General features: G+C 38.4%; 2 protein-coding genes across 6 annotated transcripts in view; one reads left to right on the top strand and one right to left on the bottom strand.

Annotated features, from left to right (window-relative positions):
- The window catches only part of LOC147579434 (uncharacterized), a 133,498-nt gene extending 117,994 nt beyond the window's left edge, over positions 1–15,504 (bottom strand). Inside the window, exon 1 of the mRNA XM_086714633.1 lies at positions 15,158–15,504. The gene's annotated coding sequence lies outside the window, so the exon portion shown is untranslated. The remainder of the gene's footprint in view (positions 1–15,157) is intronic.
- The window catches only part of ZEB1 (zinc finger E-box binding homeobox 1), a 200,393-nt gene continuing 191,039 nt past the window's right edge, over positions 14,833–24,186 (top strand). For 4 of the 5 annotated variants that reach the window (XM_086714631.1, XM_086714629.1, XM_086714630.1 and 1 more), the window contains exon 1: positions 14,833–14,934. In XM_086714631.1, the coding sequence (XP_086570757.1) occupies positions 14,877–14,934 (58 nt within the window). In that variant the 5' untranslated portion in view covers positions 14,833–14,876. The remainder of the gene's footprint in view (positions 14,935–24,186) is intronic. The other variant, XR_015253937.1, reaches the window with a different exon arrangement.

Here is a 24,186-nt window from a genome sequence, read left to right as displayed (position 1 = left end):
CCGAGACTTTACAAATCAAAAGCACAGTATCAAACGGGTAGAATCAGGAAATAAGTTGAGCTACCAAAGAGAAAAGATATTTATTTAATGACAGTAATGAATTCAATGTACACAAAATGACTAGATTGCACAACTATTTACAATGTTAAATTAATGTAAATTGTTGTAATAGCAAAATGCATTGAATAATGTTGGTTCTAAATGTGCATGCTTTACATACTGTTTTAACTGGGAATAAATTTAGCTATAACTAAAATATGATTACTGAAGGTAAAACAACATAATTATCTAACTATATACAACAAAAATATAAAACAATACCAAATGTAGGAAAAAATAATTTCCCTCTTTGTGGACATTTTTATGATCTTTAGAAACACTCTATAATGTAACCTAGAAAGAAAAACATGATTAAACTCAATTGCATATGACAGTTAAGAGAACACGCTAGCCAAAATCTAGGCAGATAATTTCAAAGACAAAACTGGTCATAGAAATCAAAGCCAGTCCTTTGAAAAAACTCTAAGATAAGAAAGCAAATATTTTTCAAAACTGTATCAAGGTAAATTTAACATAATAGTCAAATATTTGATAAACCATGTCAGTCCAGACTTCTTTTTATTCTGCCTTTTTATCTGTTTTTAACACGGAGGGTGAACAAGAGAAAGAAGTAAAAATATAATCAACTCAATTCATCTTACTGAAATAAATCAGAGGCTTAATAAAATACCAAAGATCCAATTACTCAAAATTCATTCATATTTGACTCTAGGAAGAATTTTTATGTTGATATAGATTTGTATAGCAAACATTCAAAATCCTATGTCTTAACGTTTTTTTTTTTTTTTAAAACTTCCCCATACATTATCTCATGCTACATCACCAAAACCCTGTGAATATGTAGGGAATTCTGGTAGATGTGAACAAATTTGGTTAGGATCTACAGAGAAAGAACTCAGGCTCAGAGATGTTAGGTGATTTATCCAAGGTTATACCCATAGTAAAGAGCTGAGTGTGGATTCTCAAATCGTATTCATTTATTCATCCATCTATCCACCCATTCATTCATTCTTTTGCTAATATTGAAAGAGTTCTTCCATTCTCTAAATGACCTTTGCCAGTTGAAGGCAATCTTGATTGAGAACAGCAAGAAAAGCCACCTGAGATTAAGAATTTACCATAGAGGGGCACCTGGGTGGCTCAGTTGGTTAAGCGTCTGACTTCAGCTTAGATCATGATCTCGTGGTTTGTGAGTTCAAGCCCGGCATTGGGCTCTGTGCTGACAGCTCGGAGCCTATAGCCTGCTTCAAATTCTGTGTCTCCCCCTCTCTCTCTGCCCCTCCCCTGCTCATATTCTCTGTCTCTCAAAAAAATAAACATTAAAAATTTTTTTAAAAATTAAAGAACTTACCATAGAGAATTAGCACAATGGGAATTTGGCCAGAATTTCATGGTTTGGATGTGGATTAAAAGTAAAAATATTGGCTAACAGAGATTTGTAATTTTGCCAGACTATGCTCTGCCTCTGTTTGTTAGCAGGGCTAAGTGTTGACTATGGATCTATTTTACGTTTTGTTTATGGGTTTGCTTTTGTTTGTTTGTTTGTTTTTTTAGAAAAAGAGTGCATGAGCAGGGGAGGGGGCAGAGGAAGAGAAGCTCAAGCAGGGTCCATGCTCAGTGTGGAGCCTGATGGGGGGCTTGATCCCATGACCCTGGGATCATGACCTGAGCCAAAATCAAGAGTTACACACTCAAGTGACTGAGCCACCCAGGCACTCCTCTACTTTACAGTAAAGCTTTAAGTGGAATCATAATTTTGAGCATTTCAGTCTTTCTAGTTTTACAACTACCACCCCTTAGTGAATAAGCTTGCACCCAAAACAATTTTCAGACAGTATCTTTCAGGAGGACTACCCAGCCCTTTGGATCCATTATTAAAAACTACCATTATTAGTGTTTTTGAATAAATGCATTCATGATACAAAATTCAAAAAATATGAAGATATTCAGTATAAAGTCTCTCTCTCCTGTGCTTTAGTCTCCCAGAACTCCTCTCTAGAGGCAGACACTTGCTACCATGTGTCCTCTCACAGAAAGTCTATGCACTTACATTTGTATGGGTGTGCATAATTATAGGTGTGTGTGTGTGTGTGTGTGTGTGTGTGTGTAGTAAACAGTAGCAAACTATACACACTGTTCTTTACCTTGCTTTTTCATCTGACTTTACTTTTTATTTTTGAGAGTTTTTCAGATTAGCTGCTTCATTCTTAAATGACTGAATAGTATTCCTAGAATTCCTTTGAATTACTCTCCAATTTATTTTGTAGTCAAGTATACTTGCTCAAGAATTCCAAAATGGCTCACTTTTACTAGAATATAATAGGAATCCTTGCAGTTAACTGATTATTCCATAAGAGCTAAAAAGAATCTGAAACTTATAAAAGTTCTAAGTATGCTTATATTATTAGACATTTCTTAAGTTTAAAAATCCAGTGATAACTTTAATTAGAAGCTAAATGAAATACAAACTGTTCTTTCTCTAATAATTTTAATAAACACATATATTTTTTTGTGATAGTAGGCATAAAAGAGGTCACAAAATCCAGAGCTGAAATGATTTTTAATCCAGTATGGAATTTATTACACATTTATATATGTTCTTCACTAAGTCCATTTAGGTGTTTTCCTATGTACATAGTCTAAAACATTAGGTGATTTCATATATTTCCAATTGGTATAAATAAGCTACCCTTTTTTTCAAGTTTTATTTAAATTCCACTTAGTTAACATACAGTGCAACACTAGTTTCAGGTGTAGAATTTAGTGATTCATCACCCACATGCAACACCCAGTGCTCATCACAAGTGCGCTCCTTAATACCTATCACCTAATTAACCCATCCCCTCCCCACTGCCCCTCCAGTAATCCTTTTTATTCTCTAAAGAGTTTTTCTTGGTTTACCTCTCGTTTTTCCCCCATGTTCATCTGTTGTGTTTCTTAAATTGTACATATGAGTGAAATCATACGGTATTTGTCTTTCTCTGACTTATTTTGCTTAGCACAATGCTTGCTAGCTCCATCCACATCGTTGTAGATGACAAGGTTTCATTCTTTTTTACAGCTGAGTAATATTCTATTATATGTATATAAACACACACACACCACATATTCTTTATCCATTCATCAGTTGATAGACATTTGGGCTTTTTCCATAATTTGGCTATTGTTGATACTGCTTCTATAAGCATCAGGGTGCATGTGTCCCTTCCAATTAGTATTTTTGTATCCTTTGGGTAAATACCTACTAGTGCAATTGCTGGATCGTAGAGTGATTCTATTTTTAACTTTTTGAGGAAACTCCATACTGTTGGTGAAAATGCAAACTGGTGCAGCCACTCTGGAAAATAATTTCCAAAAAAATTATAATCATGGTGAGACAAACTCATATATTTCCAGTGGCATCATATATTGGTACAATCCTTTTCAAAAGTGTGCTGACAATAGGTTTAAAGAGATACAAATATATTTATTCCTGTTGACTAAATAATTTGTTTTGAGAATATTTTCTCAGGAAATAATAAAAACCCAAACAAAAACTATTTTACAACAGCATTATTTATAAAACAAAAAATGGAAGGATTTAAATGTTCAATAATATGTAACTGGTTTAGTAAATTATACCAATTTAAGGAATATTACAGTCAGGTAAAAAAAAAAAAAAAAACAAGTGTAAAGGTGCTGTGTCTATATAGGAAAAGGTGTGTGATGTGTTAACTGAAAAAGCATACTACTAAATTATATGTAGTTCTCATATGTATATGGCAAAATCTGGGCATGATTGTAGCTATATAAACTATACATGCAAAAAAAGATAGAATAGCAGTGTTGGGATAGGAATAGGGATGGCTGTTTTTCCTCTAAGTATTGTGTAACTTTAAAGAGGATGCATTTAAGTGTCTCCTCATACCTCTTCTGAGTCAATACCACCTTCGTGCACAGTGGTAGTCCTGTAAGTAAAAGATGTGTAAAGAGATGCAAAGGTAAGAAATGGAGAGGTTCTGTCTATATACCTAAAGGTGTTCCAACTCCTTACTTATGAGACCTGACTGCTTTCCTACTTTTGGATTCTATGAAAAAAATTTTGCAAACTTACATCCTTATTATAAACTATTTTTTTCTGCTTGGCAAGTTTGAACTGGTGTCTGTTACACACAAGTCAAGAAATAAAACTAAGGCAGTTTTTATATTTCTCTTAAAATCTTTAACTTGTATTTTTAAAAAGTTCTATATGGGGTGCCTGGTTGGCTCAGCTGGTTGAGCATCAGACTTTGGCTCAAGTCATGATCTCATGTTTCATGAGTTTCAGCCCCCCCTTTGGCTTGCTGCTGTCAGCACAAAGCCCGCTTCGGATCCTCTGTCCCCCTCTTTCTCAGCCCCTTCCCTACTCACGCTCTCTCTCACAAAAATAAAATACATAAAAAAAGTGCTATATGCCATTTAATTGCATTGCAAATAGTGTTACTTATCCTAGGGTAGTAAATTCACTTCTTGTGTAGATAATTCCTTACATAATGTAGCTAAGCCAACAGTATTTCTAGATGATATAATAAATATTCCAACTAATGTTAAATAACAACATGTTAATCTCATATCTTCTTTTGTCCTTTAATTAATCATTCCACCTATGCCTGAAGTGACATTTTCAGGGGTAAAATTCTCTTTTAGCCTTGTTGAACAGAAAGGCACTGTGTGGGTTATGCTCTTAATATCCGGCTCTGATCTTTGTCTAGGAATTTGCTTTTGCTGTATTCCCTATCATTTACTGTTTACCATGTGCCAGGCACCATGTAAAACACTTCACATACAATATCTTATTTGCTCTTTACAAAGTCCCTGTGCCAGAATGATTCACAAAGGCAGAAACTTTTGCTCTTTTCTATGGTTATTAAGTATGCTTCACGTGAGACAGGCACTGCTTTTGGTATCAGAAACACAAAGATGAAAATTTCAGGCTAGGAGACAGATGTAAAGCATAGTAAAAGTGGTAAATGCTACAGCAGTGGTGTAAACAAAGTACTCTGAAGGATGTGAGGAAATCACTAGTTATGTGAGGCAGGTTCTCTAATTCCCAAAAATTCTGACACAACTGGAGAAGTGCTTAGGTAATCTGAAATCCGGGAAAAGAAAACTACTCTGTCTTCTTGGAAATATATAAGGTAATTTGGAAGACAGCAGAATCTGAATGGGGAGGATGCTAACTTTTGAGTATTAGGCTGTAGTAAACATAATAGACCAAAAAATAGTATTAAAAGATACACTGGAGACTTTTCAATTATTCATTCATTTGCCATATAATTTTGAGAGCCTGGCATGTACTAAGATGGTTTTAGGAGCCAGAAAGACCACTACAAGAATGTCTAATCTGAAACAATTTATTACTATTATAAACATCAGAAATATTAACTATGCTTTATATTGCTTATAATTTAACATTATACTATTTGTTAATATAATCTGAAAATGTTATTCTTCATCTGTGCTTCATTTGGATAGCCACATCTTGTATCTTTATGGCTTTTATTTGCTGAATGGCTTTGATTCCTTTATAAATGATTATTCAAGAGGGAAAAAAAAAACTTTTGAAGTTCCCTTTATGATTGCTCTTCTACTCACTTTTCCTCTGCTCCTCTCACTATCCCCCTCCCCTCTAGAACACTTGTATAACGTGGACAGTCTTGACTTTTTAAAAACCCTTTCATGGATTACTACTGTTTTCAATAAAGGGTCCCCAGTCCTTAGAATCTTCTTGTGATCTGGTTCCTGTTTCCCCACCTCTGCAACCTTAAGTGGAATACGCATTCCTTTTATTTGATGCTCTTATTCTATTGGATCCTCTGCCCCCAAAATACCGCACACACTCTAACTTCTTTCTGCCTTTAACACTCTTCCCTCATTTCCTGACAAATTCTATCACTTCTCAGAAAAGATTTCCTTGACTCAAGGTTAGTTCAGATGCCTCTCCTATGTACACTATATCTCCTGGACATTTGTGTAACAGTCTCTTTGTCAATCTGTTTCTTCCACAAACCCGTGTGTTTCTTGAAGTCAGAAAGCGTATTAAGCATTTATAGCCCCATGCAGCATCTGTCACACAGAATATACACAAGAATATTAATTTAATGAATTAACTAATGAATAATTATTAAAAGTTCTATATGGCACAATGCTAAATGTTACATAAAAAGTAATGACCAATTAGTGTAAGGTTTTAAAAGCTGTTTATAAAGATGAACAAATAAATCAATAAAAACATTTATCAATCATGAAACTTAAAGCTTACATACTTTGGTAGGCAGAATAGTGGCCTCCAAAGATGTCTATGCCCTAATCCCCAGAACCTGTGAATATTTTTAGGTTATGTGGCAACTAAGGTTGTAGATGGAATTAAGCTTGCTGATCAGCTGATCTTGAAAAGGGAAGATGTCCAGAATTATCCAGGTGGATCTAATTTAATCACAAATGCCCTTAAAACCAGAAAAGGGTGGCAGAAATATAAAGAACTAGTGAGCTGACAGCATGAGGACTCTGGCCGAAGTTGCTGGCTTTGAAGACTGAGGCAGGGGCCACGAACCAAGGAATGTGGCTGGCCACTAGGAGGGGAAAAATTCTCCCCCGGAGTCTTCTGGAAGAACCTAATCCTACCAAAGTCTGGTGAGACACATTTTGACTTCAAGACTGTAAGATAACATATTTGTGTTATTCTGAGCCACCAAGTTTGTCGTAATTTTTTATAGTAACATTAGAAAACTCATACGGATACCTACATTAAACAGGATTAACTTTGACTACCTAAAACAGAAAACCTAGAGTCAGGCCCCTTCAATCTTGTTGCTCTGCCTTTCTTAATCTTTTTTTAATAAAAAATTTATTGTCAAATTGGTTTCCATACAACACCCAGTGCTCATCCCAACAGGTGACCTCCTCAATTCCCCTCACCCACCCCCCCATCAACCCTCAGTTTGTTCTCAGTTTTGAAGAGTCTCTTATGTTTTGGCTCCCTCCCTCTCTAACCTTTTTTTTTTTTTCCCCTCCCCCATGGTCTTCTGTTAAGTTTCTCAGGATCCACATAAAAGTGAAAACATACAGTATCTGTCTTTCTCTGTATGACTTATTTCACTTAGCATAACACTCTCCAGTTCCATCCATGTTGCTACAAATGGCCAGATTTCATTCTTTCTCATTGCCACATAGTATTCTATTGTGTATATAAACCACAATTTCTTTATCCACTTATCAGTTGTGGACATTTAGTCTCTTTCCATAAACATTGGGATACAAGAGCCCCTATGCATCAGCACTCCTGTATCCCTTGGGTAAATTCCTAGCAGTGCTATTGCTGGGTCATAGGGTAGATCTATTTTTAATTTTTTGAGGAACCTCCACACTGTTTTCCAGAGCGGCTGCACCAATTTGCATTCCCACCAACAGTGCAAGAGGGTTCCCGTTTCTCCACATCCTCGTCAGCATCTAGTCTCCCGATTTGTTCATTTTAGCCACTCTGACTGGCATGAGGTGGTATCTGAGTGTGGTTTTGATTTGTATTTCCCTGATAAGGAGCGACGTTGAGCATCTTTTCATGTGCCTGTTGGCCACCCGGATGTCTTCTTTAGAGAAGTGTCTATTCATGTTTTCTGCCCATTTCTTCACTGGATTATTTGTTTTTCGGGTGTGGAGTTTGGTGAGCTCTTTATAGATTTTGGATACTAGCCCTTTGTCAGATATGTCATTTGCAAATATCTTTTCCCATTCTGTTGGTTGCCTTTTAGTTTTGTTGGTTGTTTCCTTTGCTGTGCAGAAGCTTTTTTATCTTCATAAGGTCCCATTAGTTCATTTTTGCTTTTAATTCCCTTGCCTTTGGGGATGTGTCAAGTAAGAAGTTGCTGTGGCTGAGGTAAGGGAGGTTTTTTTCCTGCTAGGGTTTTGATGGTTTCCTGTATCACATTCAAGTCCTTTATCCATTTTGAGTTTATTTTTGTGAATGGTATAAGAAAGTGGTCTAGTTTCATTCTTCTGCATGTTGCTGTCCAGCTCTCCCAGCACCATTTGTTAAAGAGACTGTCTTTTTTCCATTGGATATTCTTTCCTGCTTTGTCAAAGATTAGTTGGCCATACTTTTTGTAGGTCTAATTCTGGGGTTTCTATTATATTCCATTGGTCTATGTGTCTGTTTTTGTGCCAATACCATGCTGTATACACTAACAATGAAGCAACAGAAAGGTAAAGAAACTGATCCCATTCACAATTGCACCAAGAATCATAAAATACCTAGAAATAAACCTAACCAAAGATGTAAAAGATCTGTATGCTGAAAACTATGCTGTACGCTGAAAGCTTATGAAGGAAATTGAAGAAGATATAAAGTAATGGAAAAACATTCTGTGTTCATGGACTGGAAGAATAAATATTGTTAAAATGTCAATACTACCCAAAGCTATCTACACATTCAATGCAATCCCAATCAAAATTGCACCAGCATTCTTCTTGAAGCTAGAACAAGCAATCCTAAAATTTGTATGGAACCACAAAAGACCCCGAAGAGCCAAAGTAATTTTGAAGAAGAAGACCAAAGCGGGAGGCATCACAATGCCTTTCTTAATCTTAAGGAGCTCTAGCCAGCAAGTCTGATTCCAACCAGCAAGAAGAGAAAGAATAGTGAAACACCTACTTTTATTTATTCAAAAATTTTTTATTAATGTTTTTTATTTATTTTTGAGAGAGACAGAATGTGAGCAGGGGAGGGGGAGAGAGAGAGAGAGGGAGATACAGAATCTGAAGCAGGCTCCAGGCTCTGAGCTGTCAGCACAGAGCCTGACACAGGGCTTGAACCCACGAACTGTGAGGTCATGACCTGAGCTAAAGTCAGATACTTAACTGACTGAGCCACCCAGGCACCCATCTGGGTGAATGAACCACCTCCATTTGAAGGACTTCCTCAACATTGCACACATTCACTTCCACTTAGATCTCACTGGCCAGAACTGACTAGCACAGTAGCACCTAGATACATGCAAAGACCATTCAAGTGGTCATGGGACAGCAGTGGAGGGTTCCATTGTTAAGAAGGAGAAGAAACATACTAGGGACAATCAGCTATCTCTACCTTACTATTGTGGTATTGATTTCTTTTCCCCTTTCATGTCTTAAATATATAAAAGTAGTCTCTCCTAGATTTTGGATTAGGGCAGGGGCTTTCACTCTACAAAGAATTACTGAGTAATTACTATGTAAGAGAACCTTCCATATTTCTAAGTATTTGTCAGATTTTGCATGTACACACAGTACAATATGAATATATATATAGTCTTGAATGACATAAGATACAATGCATTCAAGTTTTAGTGTTGTGATAAAAAGAAACAGAATTCTTGTTTGATAAAGGTTAAATACTGTGGGGTCTGGCAGGAAACAAATGGCACACTCAAAGGGTAGTTTGATGAAGAGAGTTTGATGAAGAAACTATTTACAGAGATGTGGGCAGGCTTTAGGGGAACCAATAAGGGATAAAGTCCCCCAAGGACTCGCAACAGGAGGGTACCATTACCATCCCTCAGCCTGAAGGGATCAAGGGAAGCAGTTTCTGGAACTTGGCAAGACCTGTCACCATGAAACAGGGTTGACTGATGGGATCCATGGCCTTACATAGAGGAATGAAGCTACTGCCAAAAGCCACAGACAGGAGGGAATGTGCGGGAAGGTGAAATAAATATCCTGACCTCTCTCTCTTTCCTTCCTGTGATCATTTGCCAAGGCCTCCAAATTAGCTGAAACCAAATAGAAACCAGAGGGCAAAGGATCTTGGGTGTTGTGGTCCATAAAAATCAGCCTCTAGGAATACAGAAAGGCAAAGACTGGGATTTGAGGGACACAGAAAAACCAGAATATGAAAAATCAAAGAATTTTACAATGTTGGGATGACTCAAACTTTGAACAAAGAGAGAAAGGGAATTGATCCAAATAGATTTGCATTAGACCTGGTAGAAAGAAAGATGAAGACAGTAATTAAAACATAAAACAGTGGAGGGGCGCCTGGGTGGCGCAGTCGGTTAAGCGGCCAACTTCAGCCAGGTCACGATCTCGCGGTCCGCGAGTTCGAGCCCCGCGTCGGGCTCTGGGCTGATGGCTCAGAGCCTGGAGCCTGTTTCCGATTCTGTGTCTCCCTCTCTCTCTGCCCCTCCCCCATTCATGCTCTGTCTCTCTCTGTCCCAAAAATAAATAAACGTTGAAAAAAAATTTAAAAAAAAAACATAAAACAGTGTAGAGGGGACACTGCCTGTGATCTATTTATGAAATTAGGATAAAGAGAGTGAGCTAGAAATCGAGGCATAAGAAGGAATGAGAAGGGTCTAACCAGAGATCTTCAAGTTGAGAATATATTTGAACACAGGGGGTTTCTTATTACCAACTTTTTCATGTGAGTTTAACATATTTGTGGGATATCTAAAACCTATTATTGATCACAAATATCTTAAACAAATACACTCCAAGGAATGAACAGTGGCAGTGATTGTAACTGAGGGTCTGTGGACTAAAGGTCAAAGAAATAGCTATACTTTGTAGCATAACCAATCAGTTGCTAAAAGAAATCAAGATGCCAGAGAAAATACATGGAAACAAAAGGGGAGGGGAACAGCAGTAGAAACCAGGTATCAGATCCCTGATATGGTAAACACTTAAAGTTCATTCAAGTCCAGAATATGCATGTTGCCCTCTCTCTAGTATAATTTATTACCTATAGTTGTCAAGTATAGAAAAAAAGTGCTATTCATTCACGTCTGTAAGTTATTTCAATAATATAATATATCTTCCATGAAGGTAGGCTTTGAAAGCAATCATTTTCATTATTGTAAGCTTATGGAAAGATTAGTTTTAGTTTTGAGATGTTCATTAGCATCCTTCAAACAACTTTTTCTACACTGATTTATACTTACATCTATTAGACACGTTCCTGAAAAAAATGCCCCCAAAATAAGCAGCTCTGTGTGTTAACATTTCATTGACATATATTAAAAATAGGAGCATTAGTCCCCAGAGAGAAAAACCATTTTATGTTGCAATATATAGTAAAACCACATGGAGGTTCGGGGAAAACATTTGTCCCTATTACTATGTCTTGGGAGAATTTATTAGAAAAGTTGGTGTGGGTCCTAAAGGCAGCTGTTGGTTCTGGATCACTCTGTAGTCATGTTTCCTTCCTGACTCAGCAACTGTAGAATTTGGTGGAACTGCAGCAGTTAAACCACCATTGGCCCCTTTTGTCTCATTGTGAACCCCATGTCCAGAGTCACTACTGAGCTAAGGATTGAGGAGTGACATTAGGGGGCTTCTAAATTCTGAATTTTGATGGGGAACAGGTATCAAATTTATTCTTTTTCCTTCAAAGCTCTAAGAGTAAAATAATATGTTAATATAATTAATGTAATGAATTTTCTTTTCATGAAACAACCAATTTATTTTGATGAAGATTATGGAATCTTATTATAAGCTATACTTCCCAAATGTGTTCAGGAAGTGAGGTATGTGAAAATCATATGCTCAGTATAGAATGCCATGAAATATCTACATTTGAAACTCAAAATAATTTTATTTCAAATTTTATCCTAACTTATACATGAATCTTACATGGAAAGCAAATAGCAGGTGCAAAGGGTTTATGAAAAATTTATAGAAAAAAAAACTCAGTATTAAAAATATTCTACCCATTTACATTTTCCTTATAAATTTAAAAAAGATTACAGTAATTCATTTTTAGCAGAATACCTCTTTCAGCATATGCAATCCCAGAGCAGTGTAGAAGCAGAGTATTAACATTTCATTGACACTAAAATTAGGAGTATATATTGAATATATACTGTATAGTGACACTACAATTACTAAAATCAACAATATAAGGTACATGTTAAACTCTTATTAGTATAATTCCCTATCATGTTTGATTTAAATGAACCTAAATTTACTTATTGAGGTATAATTGACTAAATAAAGTTAAATTTTAATAAAGTTATCACTTGTCTAAATTTATTCTAAAGATTTTCCCTAATTCTTTAGTTCTATTTAAGAGATAAGCAGCAACCATCGCGTAAACATCAGGTTTAAAGCAGCAGTTTACTCTGAGATTTACTTTTGCCTGTTTTTCAGTCTAGATTTCAATAATTTGGGGAACTTTACAGTTATTTGTGTTAATTAAAGTTAATATATTAATTAAATATTCAATTTGTAATATATGTATTAACATATATATTTAAATAATTACTACAGGACTTTACAAAACTGAAATTTTGTATTAGAAGACTTAGGACACCAATATTTCTTGTGCATATTTAAAACATAGGAGTGGGCAGAGTTAATCATTTGGAGAAAACGATTATGGAGTCACTAAAATCAAGATCAATTAGTTTCAAAATCAGGCAGGATATAAATGATACTAATCAGCTTTGCAGCCATGATTTCAACTGTTCCTAACAATTAATGTGGTGAAGGCAGATAAATGATCCTCACTTTATATAGGAAAGGTCAAGAATTTTAAGAAATACTTCCTTATTGAGCATCTACAATATAACCAGGTACTCCACTAGGTCCTGAGGGCACAGAAATGAACAACAAGAAATGTCTAGCCCAAGCTAACTAAACCAGGAACCATTAGAGTAAGGAAGACAATGACTTCCTATTTGATCTGTCCCTTTGTCTCTTTGATTTTAAGGTAAGGATGAATACTGAAAGAAGCTTAGTAGGGAGGTACAGGACAGACACTTCTGAAAAAGAAAAGGACGAGTTATACTTCCTAAGTTTAAGAGTAGGTAAAATGTGCGCTAGTTCAAACGTATTTTTTTTTTCCATTCTGGCTGGAAATTAGGGTAGCTGTAAAAAAAAATGGGGGGGGGTTGGGAGGGGAATGCTGGCAAATGACAAAGTCTGTAACTTGATTCAGAAGCCAATTGAAGAACATTATACAGCCTTTAGGAGGTAGGAAAAAGTTACTGCTTGAACCAAGCAAAACATGGACAATTCTGGGATGCACAAATTCAGTTAACATGGTATGAACGAAATCGAGGATTGCCTGTACTTAAAATGATCATTAAGAGTGATGATTCTAGTTTTGGCATTGGGCATGAATAGATGTACAGACATAATGTACAGCAAAGAATATTTACAGTCACATTCCATGCACTAATAAATAATGCATTCATTTCTCAAAATGCCAAAGAAAATGTGGGAGAGAAAATTTTCATCTATATTCAGGATTAAACTTTCTAATTTTAAATTACCAGACTTCAGATGTAAATTTATTTCAGTTGAAAGGTTTGAGGAGATTATTAATGGATCTTCTGAAATTCTGGAGTGTTTAAAAGATGATTTTAACATAATAAAGAATCTTGCCATAGGTATGGCAAAAATTATAGACATAAATTTATTGAGCACCTACTATGTGACAAGCAGTGTGCTGAGTGACTTACTATTTCTAATGCTGTGTGTCACGTTTCAGTTTTCTCAATTTCTCTAACAGTAACAGTACACTGTTAATTTATAACTAAATTATTTGAAACGTAGCTCATTTGTTCTATTCCAAAGACCTTTCCTCATCTGAACGGGGTTGGGGGAGGGGAGAGAAGGGAAAGCTAAATCCTACTGAAGACTTACTGTCTTGGTATTTGTGGCGTTATCTATATGGTCTTTCAGAAATCCCCAAACTTGTACAGAGACTTGAGATAAGATCAGCAATCTATCAGTTTCAAAGACCACATTTGTTAGCCGTGTTTCTTTCCTCAAGGTCCCATTCAGCGATAATTGCCCGTTTTGACGGTAAATCATGGCGCATTAGTACCTTAACTCTCCGTCTTTGCGCCTCCCATCTCGTCCATCTGCTCTCAGGGGAAAGCAGGGAGGAGGGCAGAGAGCGAGGCGGCGGGGGAGGCCGAGGTGACAGCAGGTGAGCCTGATGCGGATGAGGAAGTGAGACAGGGACCGTGTGGGTATTACTCATTCGGCTTCACCGCCGGTGTCGCCTGCAAACGGAACTTCTCGCCTCTCTTTCGGTCCAGCTGAAGTTCTATCTAACTGAAGTCACTTCCCATCCCGGTTCGCTTGGGGGAAAACCGTGCGTCCGTGTAGGGGAAGGGAGTCAGAACTGCGGGGCAGGTAGCCTCTCTCATGACGCTGCCTGTCCCCGTCAGAGGCCGGGCTTCCCAAGTCAGTCTCTACCGTTCCCCGAACCTGCCCTCCCTCTACTCTCGGGAACTTCCCGGGTAGCCCAGAACGCGACCCTCTCCTGAGCCCCAGGGTGTGCCGATGGGACAAACGCTGCGTGGGAGCGGAGCCCAACCTTGACGAAGAGGGAGGACAGGTTGCTCCGGTCACTGCGACGCGGCAGCTCGGAGGGTACAGGGTCCTGAGGGGAATCAGCCAGACCGGTCCGTGCCCCAGGCTGCCGCGGCGGGTGTGGTCAGTTCAGAGGCAGAACGCCGCTGAGCCTCCTACTTTACCTTTCTCACCCCCCCTGCTTGCCGCCCTTCTGACAACGTCCCCGCAGTTTCCTATCGTCCCCCTCCCCCATCCCACGACACCTGAGGGAAACTTTTCCCTCGCCCCTCAATTCAAACTCAGCTGCTCCTACGGTTGCCGCAAACCGTCCTCTCCCTAGCAACAAGGTTCCGGCCGTAGAGCGAGCGGCTCTAGGTGTAAGGAAGGTGATGTCGTAAAGCCTCGAGTGTCGTAAACCAGGTGCGGTGGGGAGGGGGGAGGGGTGGAGGCGGAGGGGTGGGGGGGAAGGGGGAGGGAGGGGGAGGAGGTGACTCGAGCATTTAGACACAAGCGAGAGGATCATGGCGGATGGCCCCAGGTGTAAGCGCAGAAAGCAGGCGAACCCGCGGCGCAATAACGGTGAGTGGCGGAGGGGACCGGGGAGCGGCGGAGTCAGGGGGAGCCGGGCAGCCGGGGCGCCCCCGGGGGTGAGGGGGGCGAGCCGGGCTGGGGGCGGCCGGGGCAGGGACGGGCAAAGTGGAGTGGGAAAGTAGAAAGTAGTGCTCTCTGCCCCCCTCCGCTGCTGCCGCTGCCGGAGCCGCGCCGCGGCCGCTCGCTCTCCCTGAACCGTTATGTCTCTTACCTGGTCTCTCTCCGCCTAGCGGCTCCTGCCGCCCCTGCCGCCTCCTTGGACCGTTAGCCGCCGCATCCCCGGCGCAGGGCGGGCGGCCGGGACGCGGCTGGCCACTTTTCTGGTCCCGGGTGGAGCGGCTGTTGCTTCTTTTCGCACTTTTCCCCACTCTTTTGCCCCTCGGCGTCTCCCCTCTCCCCCTCCTCTCAGCCCCCTCCGCGTTATTCTCCCTGTGCGCGGAGGCCCCCGGGAGCCGAGGAACAAACTTGTGGCCGGCGCTGACCGTGCAAAGTGGCTTCCGCGCGCCGCGGCCCCGGCCGGCGCCGTCGCTCGGGCCCCGAGGCTCGGGCCGGGCCGGGCTGCGGGCGCGCGGCGGGCGGCGGGCGGCGGCGGGACGCGGCGGCCGCGGGCTGCGTGTCGTCCGTGCGCGCGTGTGCGCGGGCGCCGGTGGTGCGCGCCGCGGGCGGACCGGGCTCGGCCGGCGGCGGTAAAGTTGTGACCGGCCGGCGAGGCGCGCTCGCGGAATGGGGATTAGCGGAGCGGAGGCGCGGGTCCCTAAGCGCCCCTCCTCCCCCGCGCCTACGGCCACCGTGCTCTGGGCCCCCGGCTGGGGACGCCAGCCGAGATAGCCCCGCCAGTGAGGTCCACATTCGGGGGGGAGCTGGTGGGGCGGCAGGGGAGACGGGGCAGGAGCGGGCACCTACTTGCTGCTGTGGGAGATCTGTGGATGGCGGCGAGCTGGGCAGCGGGTGTGTTTGTGGAGTTGTTACCTGGTCTTAGAGACAGGGAAGCACCACAGACAGATCCCCCTCCCTGGGGGAGACTCCTTCTCCGCGCTGGGATGGGGTTCTGTGCGTACGGCTCTTTTTTCTCTTTCGGTTTTTGGGGAAGTTGTTACCTGGGCCGGACGCACGGAGCGCTGAAGCCGGATAATGGAGCTTGGATGGCGCTCTCGGTCTCGGGTGGAAGGAGGGTGGGGGAGGGGGCAGACGGACCGACGGACGCACGGATCTGCTGCTTTCGCTGCAGCTGCAGTGTTTATTGATTTGTGCTCAAGTGCCGGGGCAATACACACCCCTCTGCCTGGCGTGAGAGTTAAAAAAAAAAAAAAAATAGAGACAGCAAGAGAGAGCGAGACCTGAACATGTGGTTGTTGTTGCACAGTCGCCTTTTCCAGTTTGGAGAGACGTTGTAAGTTGATTGTATTTCTGCTTATCTTGGGGGCGATTCTGTGCTTTCTCTCCCCCTTGTTCAGCAGCGAAATGTCTGCTGATTGTTATTGTCTGGACAGTTCCTGTGGCGAGAGGGTTGAGACTTCTCCGCCCGGGGGCGGCGGGAGCGCGGGGCGAGGTCCCCGCCCGCGCCGGCCCGGTACCTGTTTGTATAATAATGGGCGGCAACGGCCCTGCCGCTGGCTGCAGCCGAGTCTATATAAGGAATTACACGTACATTTCGGACCGAGGGGCTCGTTTTGGTTCCTACGTTATTTTTAAAACGAGTTTTTAACTGTAGGGAAATAAATGCGCCTATAATGGGATCGCTGTATCTTCCAGAAAATGAGGAAATATGTGTTTAAGTAAAAACTCTCGCGCGCTCCCCCCGCCCCACCCCCCGCTCCTGGGCTCCCTTTCTCCCTCCCCTCTGGGATGCGAAACGCGAGGTTTTGTAACCTTTCCTGGCAATTTTAGATTTTGTGTGGGATTTCCTGTCTAGAAGCAGATACGAAGATTTTAAGCTGTTTCAAGATGTTTCCTTCCAATCGTAAAAATATTTTTAATATATTTGAGCCGACATTAAAATCACTGCTTTCATGAATGATTTTAGTTATTTAAATAAAAATTTGCGTTTTCAAGACGTCTGTTAGTTATGATTGATAACTAATATTTGGTATCGTCATTGTGGAGAGATGACTTGTTACAGCAAGGAGTGGAGCATAGGCGATTGCAATTTTAATTTCCTGTTTTAGCGTCAAATAGTGTGCTATATCGAGCTGTTGCCACTGTTGCTGATGTGGCTTTATGAAAGGTAAGTTGGTTCGGAAAGGGCTGTTCGCTTTTTACCTTATTTAAAATGTTCATCGCCAGAGAAAGGGGCTTTTCTTGTTGCTGACGACATGTGTGTGACATGTGAGTCTGAACCACCCAGCGTCTGTGCAGCTGCTGTAAACATGTTTACCTGAACAGGAAAGAATGGATTTTTCTCCTAAAGATCTTGTGATATGAATATTACACTCTTAAGGCATATCAACAGATGACTTAAGGGGAAAAAAAGCTCTCCTGAAAGGTACTTGAAATCAACAGGAAAAAGAGGTTCTCGATCGCTGCAGCAAATGGCAACTTGTGCAGGTAGAAAAAAGATGGTGTTTAGTTTTCTCCTGCATGTATGTCAGCCCCCTCCTGTCTGCTGCTTTCATTCTCAAGGGAGGAATTTATTTACCACGCTTGCTGTCAGTGTTTTTCCTTTGTGTTTAATATTAGAAAAACAGATTTGGGCTGTTTAGCACAAAATGTCTTGTCTGCAGTATGCATTACTCTCAGAAAACAAAAGGTGTTTAAGATAGCACCGTACTACTACAGGTATCTTCCATTTTCATCACTTTTGGCTCTGTCCTTGTATTTCTTTTTGTTCTCAAATGCATTTCATCCATTGCTGGTGATTACAGCCATGCTATTTGATTAAGCCTTATAATTTGCAAATTAAAAATGAAGTTATATGCCATTGTGTTGTGAAATCTCAGAAAAGGTGCCGGTTGATATTTCTTAGCAACGCAGTCATGTAAGTTGCAGTTGTTTATTGAAGAGAATTGCATAGAAAAATGTTAACTCTTAAATCTTTTTAATGAGGGAATAAATGATGTGTACAGTGGGCGATAGTCATAAGGGTACTTTATGTTGTTATTTGTATGTAAATAATTTTTTTTCATTTAAAAAGACATGCAGATTTTACTGCTAAGCCTCCAGTAAAACATTTTAATTTCCTTTCTAGAATATATCTGCAGAGTAGGATATTAATGGGAGAACCAAGTAATGTAACTTGACAAGGGTAAACCAATTGAGCAAGGTTTGGCCAAAGCATCAATCTTTAGGTAGTAACTTTATGGTAATGATGTCAGTCATCTATAAAGGACTGGCATTAGAATTGGGTAAATCGATTTTTACCGTTTGTAATGTAATGCTTTGTTTGTTGTATTTAAAAATATGTCTTCTAATTTTCCACCTCTACTCTTGTGTGGTTTTTGTATGTATACATGTATGTATGCATTTTGGGGGGTGAGGAGAGAAATATGCTGTAGCTACTAATGACCACATGCTGATTAATTCACTTTAGATGCAATAGCAGGTACATATTTTTCTGTTATTTGCACCATTTCCACTTGCTGTCTTTGGAAACCGCCAGTAGAGGATGCTAACAAAAATGATTATTGGTGTAGTGGCACCATCAGTCTATCTCCTGTTGATTGGGACCTCTGCATTAATAGGGACCTTTGGTGCAATTCTGAGTCTTAGTGTTATTTAAAACTAGCCCTAGGTAAAGTAGGCGTAAGCATTTTCTAGTCTGCTAAGATGGAAAGAAGTAACAATGTTTTAACATGAATAATTTTATAAATTTGAGCTTTTTAAATACTGAGATTGATACTGCTATCAAGTTAGTCTTGTTTTAAACCAGTCTTTTACTGCTTTCCTTCTTTTTTTTTTTTAAGTTTTGTTGTATGTTGTTAGGTTCAGAAAATTATGTAATGATTGGCCCATATCTATTTTGCATATTTAGTATACTTTTTAGCCTCCTTTTTTATTCATTGTAAGATCCCTGAATACCTATATTTTAGATGTTAAAAGGTGTAAACCATTAAATATGGTAAAAATTGCAGTTGATTGATACTGTCTAATTATTTTCCCATAACTGATGTAGACTTAAATTATACATGGGTTGGCAGGCAACTACTAAAGAAGGTGTTAACCAGCATCAGTCAGATGTTAGTCATTTTTAGATTTTATCTAAAATCTTCTAGTTAAGAATCACAAGTAGAGCATAAATTTTACATTTACCAATTATAAATTAAGAAGCATAAGTTTGTTTTGATGTTTTAAATGCAGCAAAAATTGTAGTTTAATAATTATCATATACTTGTATTCAGCAATTCTTTTCGAATAACTGTGTATATTAGTATTACTACTTTCAAATACAAGTAATAAGATGAGACTTCATGTATTTAGTTACATTTTTTTTGGTGCGTGTCCATATAATTATGTTATTATAACTATAAACTTTTGGAAGCCTTTTGTTAGGTCAAATGTTACAAGTATTTATTTCCCTAATTATTTTTAATGGTGTTTCTATAAATGCACCAACAACAGTATCATAATGTAATAGTAATACTGTTTATCTTGAATTAAGTAGGAATTACCTGGCTTATCAGGTAAGCCTATGTGCATTTCCCATTTTAGAGCGTCATGGTTTTTCAGGAGAGAGACAGAGAGAGGGAGATTGAGAATGTATATAAATATAGTTTTACATTTCCTGACAGATGTTTCTTGAATTTGGTGTTCTCCTAATTCCTAGAGCTCAGTAGTAAATATGTGTAATTCACTTACTTCTTTTATAAACGGAGGAACTTTACCACAAAGCCATGACATACATAGTTGTGGCATGGAGCAAAAGTTAAAGTATCTTATAAATTGAAAGCATCAGTCACTTGTTAAGATGAGCCTTATGTAAAAGCATATGAAATATTTGGTAATTTTTTTCTTTCTCCAGTTCATAGTATTTTTGAAAGTCTGTACCCTCTGCAATTTTAGTAGCTTTGAAGCATGTGGTGAGAAATGAGAAAGTTCTACCAAACTGGGAATGATATTTTTAAAATAACAACATAATTATTTCTTATAATTGTGTTTTTATTGCTTTTTCCTCTTTTTTTTTTTTGCCTTCCCCTGCATAAATTACTTCTAAGCATGTGATTAGAGCCATATGTAAACACAGATGCAACATCATGTGGAATTATATTGTTAACTACTCTCAACTACCTGTATTGAATTGTAGTAGAGGAGAAGAAAAATCATGTAGATGCTGAAAGAAGATATGCACTAATATGTAAAAGTGTGATGAGAGGTTGTAGGACTTGATAAAATTATAGAATAGTATTTAGGTTTGGAAAATGTTTCTTAATCTTTGTAGCATGATCACGAATTCATGGGGAAATGTATGTTCCTTTCTAAAAAGATACAAGCTAAAGTAAAAGTTCATTGTTAAAAGAAAATTTTAAAAAATCTTAAACTAGAAAAGAACCATGGCCAGGAAATAAAATAGTTTTAAAAACACTTTTTAGAAGGCTACATTTTATATGTATCACTAGTAAAATATCTTAAACTAGATATGTTAAAAGAAAATTAATGGATATACACCTAATAGAACCAAGTTTTTAGTAACCCCAATTAAAATGTAACCTATTATATAGGCATTGTTTTATTTTTTTTAACTTTTTATCTTTATTTTTCATTTTTGAGAGACAGAGTGTGAGCGGTGGAAGGGCAGAGAGGGAGAGGGAGACACAGAATCTGAAGGAAGCTCCAGGTTCTGAGCTGTCAGCGCAGAGCCTGACGCGGGGCTCGAACTCACAAACCCCAAGTTCATGACCTGGGCGGAAGTCAGACGCTCAACCAGTTGAGCCACCCAGGTGCCCCAGGCATTGTTTTAGAAAATAATCTTTCCTTTGGATGGGATAGTGTTTTGAGAATTGTATTCCTGGAGGAAGCATTCTTAGCACATCAATTTTAACTAATAAAAATTTTCAGTATGGTTTGAGCATGTCTAGATTTTTTTACCTTGATGGAGGTGGGTTATGCTGCTTGTTATCATGGAACTGGGTTGGTTGAAAACATGGTAATATTCTAGAATACTTAAATAGGACAGTGATCTCTAAGAAGTAAAATCTGCCTTAAGATTGTTTTCAGAGAAAAATTTTTTTAATATTTAGAACTCACTATTACTTTTGTTAAAACATATTTTGAAGTATATCACTTAGGTGTATATAAATTGAAAGGTTCCAAAAGGTAGAGCAAAAGAAGCCAAGTTTAGGTCTACACTTGTATTATAGCTATGAAATGTTGTTAGATTATTTTTCATTCTCTAGGAAGTTATTTTTGTCTCATTTATTTCTTCAGACCTCTTCCTGTTATTTAATACATACCTTCTATATGGATAGGGATTGTGTGTATCTGTTCATATAGACAGTTCTCATAATCAACTTTATTTATTGAGACTTGATTCATGGAGTTTGAGTATAAACTATGGCTGCTGGTAGTATGGCAGCCTGGGAATAACTTCATCATCTTTTTTGCAGTAACAATTACATCTGTGCTGGAATTATTAGTAACAGATGTTTTGTGACCTCTTAATTCCCACTACCCCCTTCCCCATCCATATTTAAAATTAAATGTGAATGGGAGATAAATATGGGAATGATCTCAATTTCTCATATTTATTGTTGTATTCTAAGAATATTGCAGATCTTTTAAAATATTATAATTTCAAATTTTTAGGTATTGTAAATATCTTAATTTTGGCTTCCAGATATTTTTAATATTCTGATTTCAATGCTCTTTTTATAATATGTGGTACTATTATTTTTTAGATGGCTCAGTTATTATTCATGGTCACCAAACTATGCTAGTTTTCCTTATTCTTAAGGTGTTTATACCCACTTAATCCACAGTTCTAATTAAATGCTTGTTTTTTTTTTTGTTTTGTTTTGTTTTGTTAAATGCTCAGAGTATGACTAGTTTGTTAATTAAAAGTTCATTTTTCTCTAGGAATCTTACATGTTTAATACGGAAGAGACCTTTGGAGAACATACCATTTTCTTATCTGAAAACTTACAGATAAGCTGAAGTTTAGGGCCTTCAAGGAGAAACTCCATAAGAGACTTTAATTTATGTTTTAGAAGAGGTAATAGTGACATGTGGAATAGCATAGAGTAAAATACTTCAAGGAGTAGATTATCTGAACTTGGGCTGAAATTCTCTGTCTTAGATACTTGAAAAGGCTGTGATAGTCACTGTACCTCTTTAGTGTTTTCTCCTTTCCACCCTGAAAGAAGCTAAGTTGCTATTCACTTCTATTGCTAGATCACTTTTCTAAATCTTTTGATATTATTTTGTTTTTGTTGTTATTTTGGGGAGGGAAGAAACAGTTAAAATAATTTCATATGAATAAATATTAGTTAGGAAAATAAATAGTTTCAGAGATGGAGGGATTTGGAGAATCATTCAAATTTATTTTTGCAGATAAGAAAACTTTCAGGGAGGTAAAATGACTTTGCTAAGTTCCTGTTGCTAGTTAGGTTGGACTAGGCTATAGCTTTTCAGGTTCGTAGGTCAGTATTCCTTTTATTAGACCCTTTGAGCGTATTTATCTGTGATGGTAACAAGCAAAAACTAAATGCCATGAATTTTCAAATTTATCATGCTTAAAACCAAGATGTATTGTATGAAATGCTCAGTCATCCCAGAAAAAGGGAGTTCTCAACCATTTGCATAAATGTATCAACTTTAATAGTTGACATAACTATATCACTTACAATATTTCAGATACAGAGAGTTAGGTTAGTGTTGCTTAGAGGCATATGCTCATTATTTGGATTGTAACTTTTCCTCTTCACTCCCAGTCTCAACTCTTTCCCAACACTTGCCCCAAATCTGGTATGTTTTATATGTGTTCTTGGTTATGTCTCTATCCTTGTAAAATTATGTAGTAATTTGTGTGTTTTACATCTATATAATTTATTTTGGCATATATTTTACTTTCTTCACTAAATATTGATATCTGTCCATGTTTCTGTATGTACACCTAGTTCATTGCTTTTAAGTGTGTAGTATTTTATGGTTTGCATCTAGCACAGGTTATCAGTTCCCCTCGTGATGGATACCCAGGTTGTTTCCAACTCTTGAGTACAAGTAATTCATACATGTTGCTAATGGCTGTGGAAGAGTTTCTCTGGGGGTATATATCCAGGTGTGGTATTGCTGTGCTATAGCTTAGTCACATATTTAATACCACTAAATTATTCTGTATTATTTCTGAAATGACTACATCAATTTTTACCCTCACCAACAGTGTATAAAAAGTTTTACTTTTTCCCAGTTTTGCCAGCATTTGTTAATGTAGACATTCCTACATTTTTGCTAATTTAACTGTTGTTAAATAGAATCTTATGGTTGCTGTAATGTTTCTCTGTTTACCAGGGAGGTTGATCATTTCTTCATATCCTTGCTGATTGTTCAGGTTTCCCTTCTTATGTTTGGCTTATTCATTCATACACTTTGCCCTTTTTGGTTGGGTTTCCATTTTTCACTGGTTTCCCAGAGTTCTCTATTTGAGATAGTAATCCCTTGGTGGTTTTAGACATCCCAGTGTGTCAGTCATGTGTTGACTTTGTGGTACAGGAATCCTTAATTTTAATGTACCTAAAATTTTTTATTTTGTGAGTAGTGAAAAGTCCTTCCTTATCCACAAATTGCAAAGATATCTTCCTATGTTTTCTTCTAATAGTTCTGTAATTTTATCTTTTATGTTTAAGACTTTAATGCATCTGGAGTTCACCTTTCGTATATAACATTTCTTTCTTAAGAGCAGAGTGATTAAGGGTTTGGGTTATCCTGTAATTTACCAGCTGAATCATTTTGGCCAAGTTATTTTGTCTCCCTGTGCATGGGTATGGTAATCTCAGAGTGGGGTTGGTTAAATGAGTATAAAGCACTGTGTTTAGTATATCTTTCACATTCTATAAATGTTCATAAATGTTCATTTAAAATTTTACTTACATTATTAGTTAAGTTTGTTTTAATTATGTCTGCCATCAACTGACATCTTATTCTCTTGTCCAGTATTAACTCTAATATAACTTCAGTTTGAAAGGATGTGGTTATAAAATTTATTCGTTGTTTCTGTAGCTTTGACCTTAAACATCGCTCAGTTGTTCTAGCCTTAAGGACAAGGCTGTTTGTGAAATCAGTAGTAGAACAGTATCTTAATGCTATTTTGTGTTA

Source organism: Puma concolor, chromosome B4 (genome assembly GCF_028749965.1).
Source record: "Puma concolor isolate L17-30 chromosome B4, mPumCon1.1.hap2, whole genome shotgun sequence".
NCBI classification, from domain to species: Eukaryota; Metazoa; Chordata; class Mammalia; order Carnivora; family Felidae; genus Puma; species Puma concolor.
This window is presented reverse-complemented; position numbering and strand designations above follow the sequence as displayed.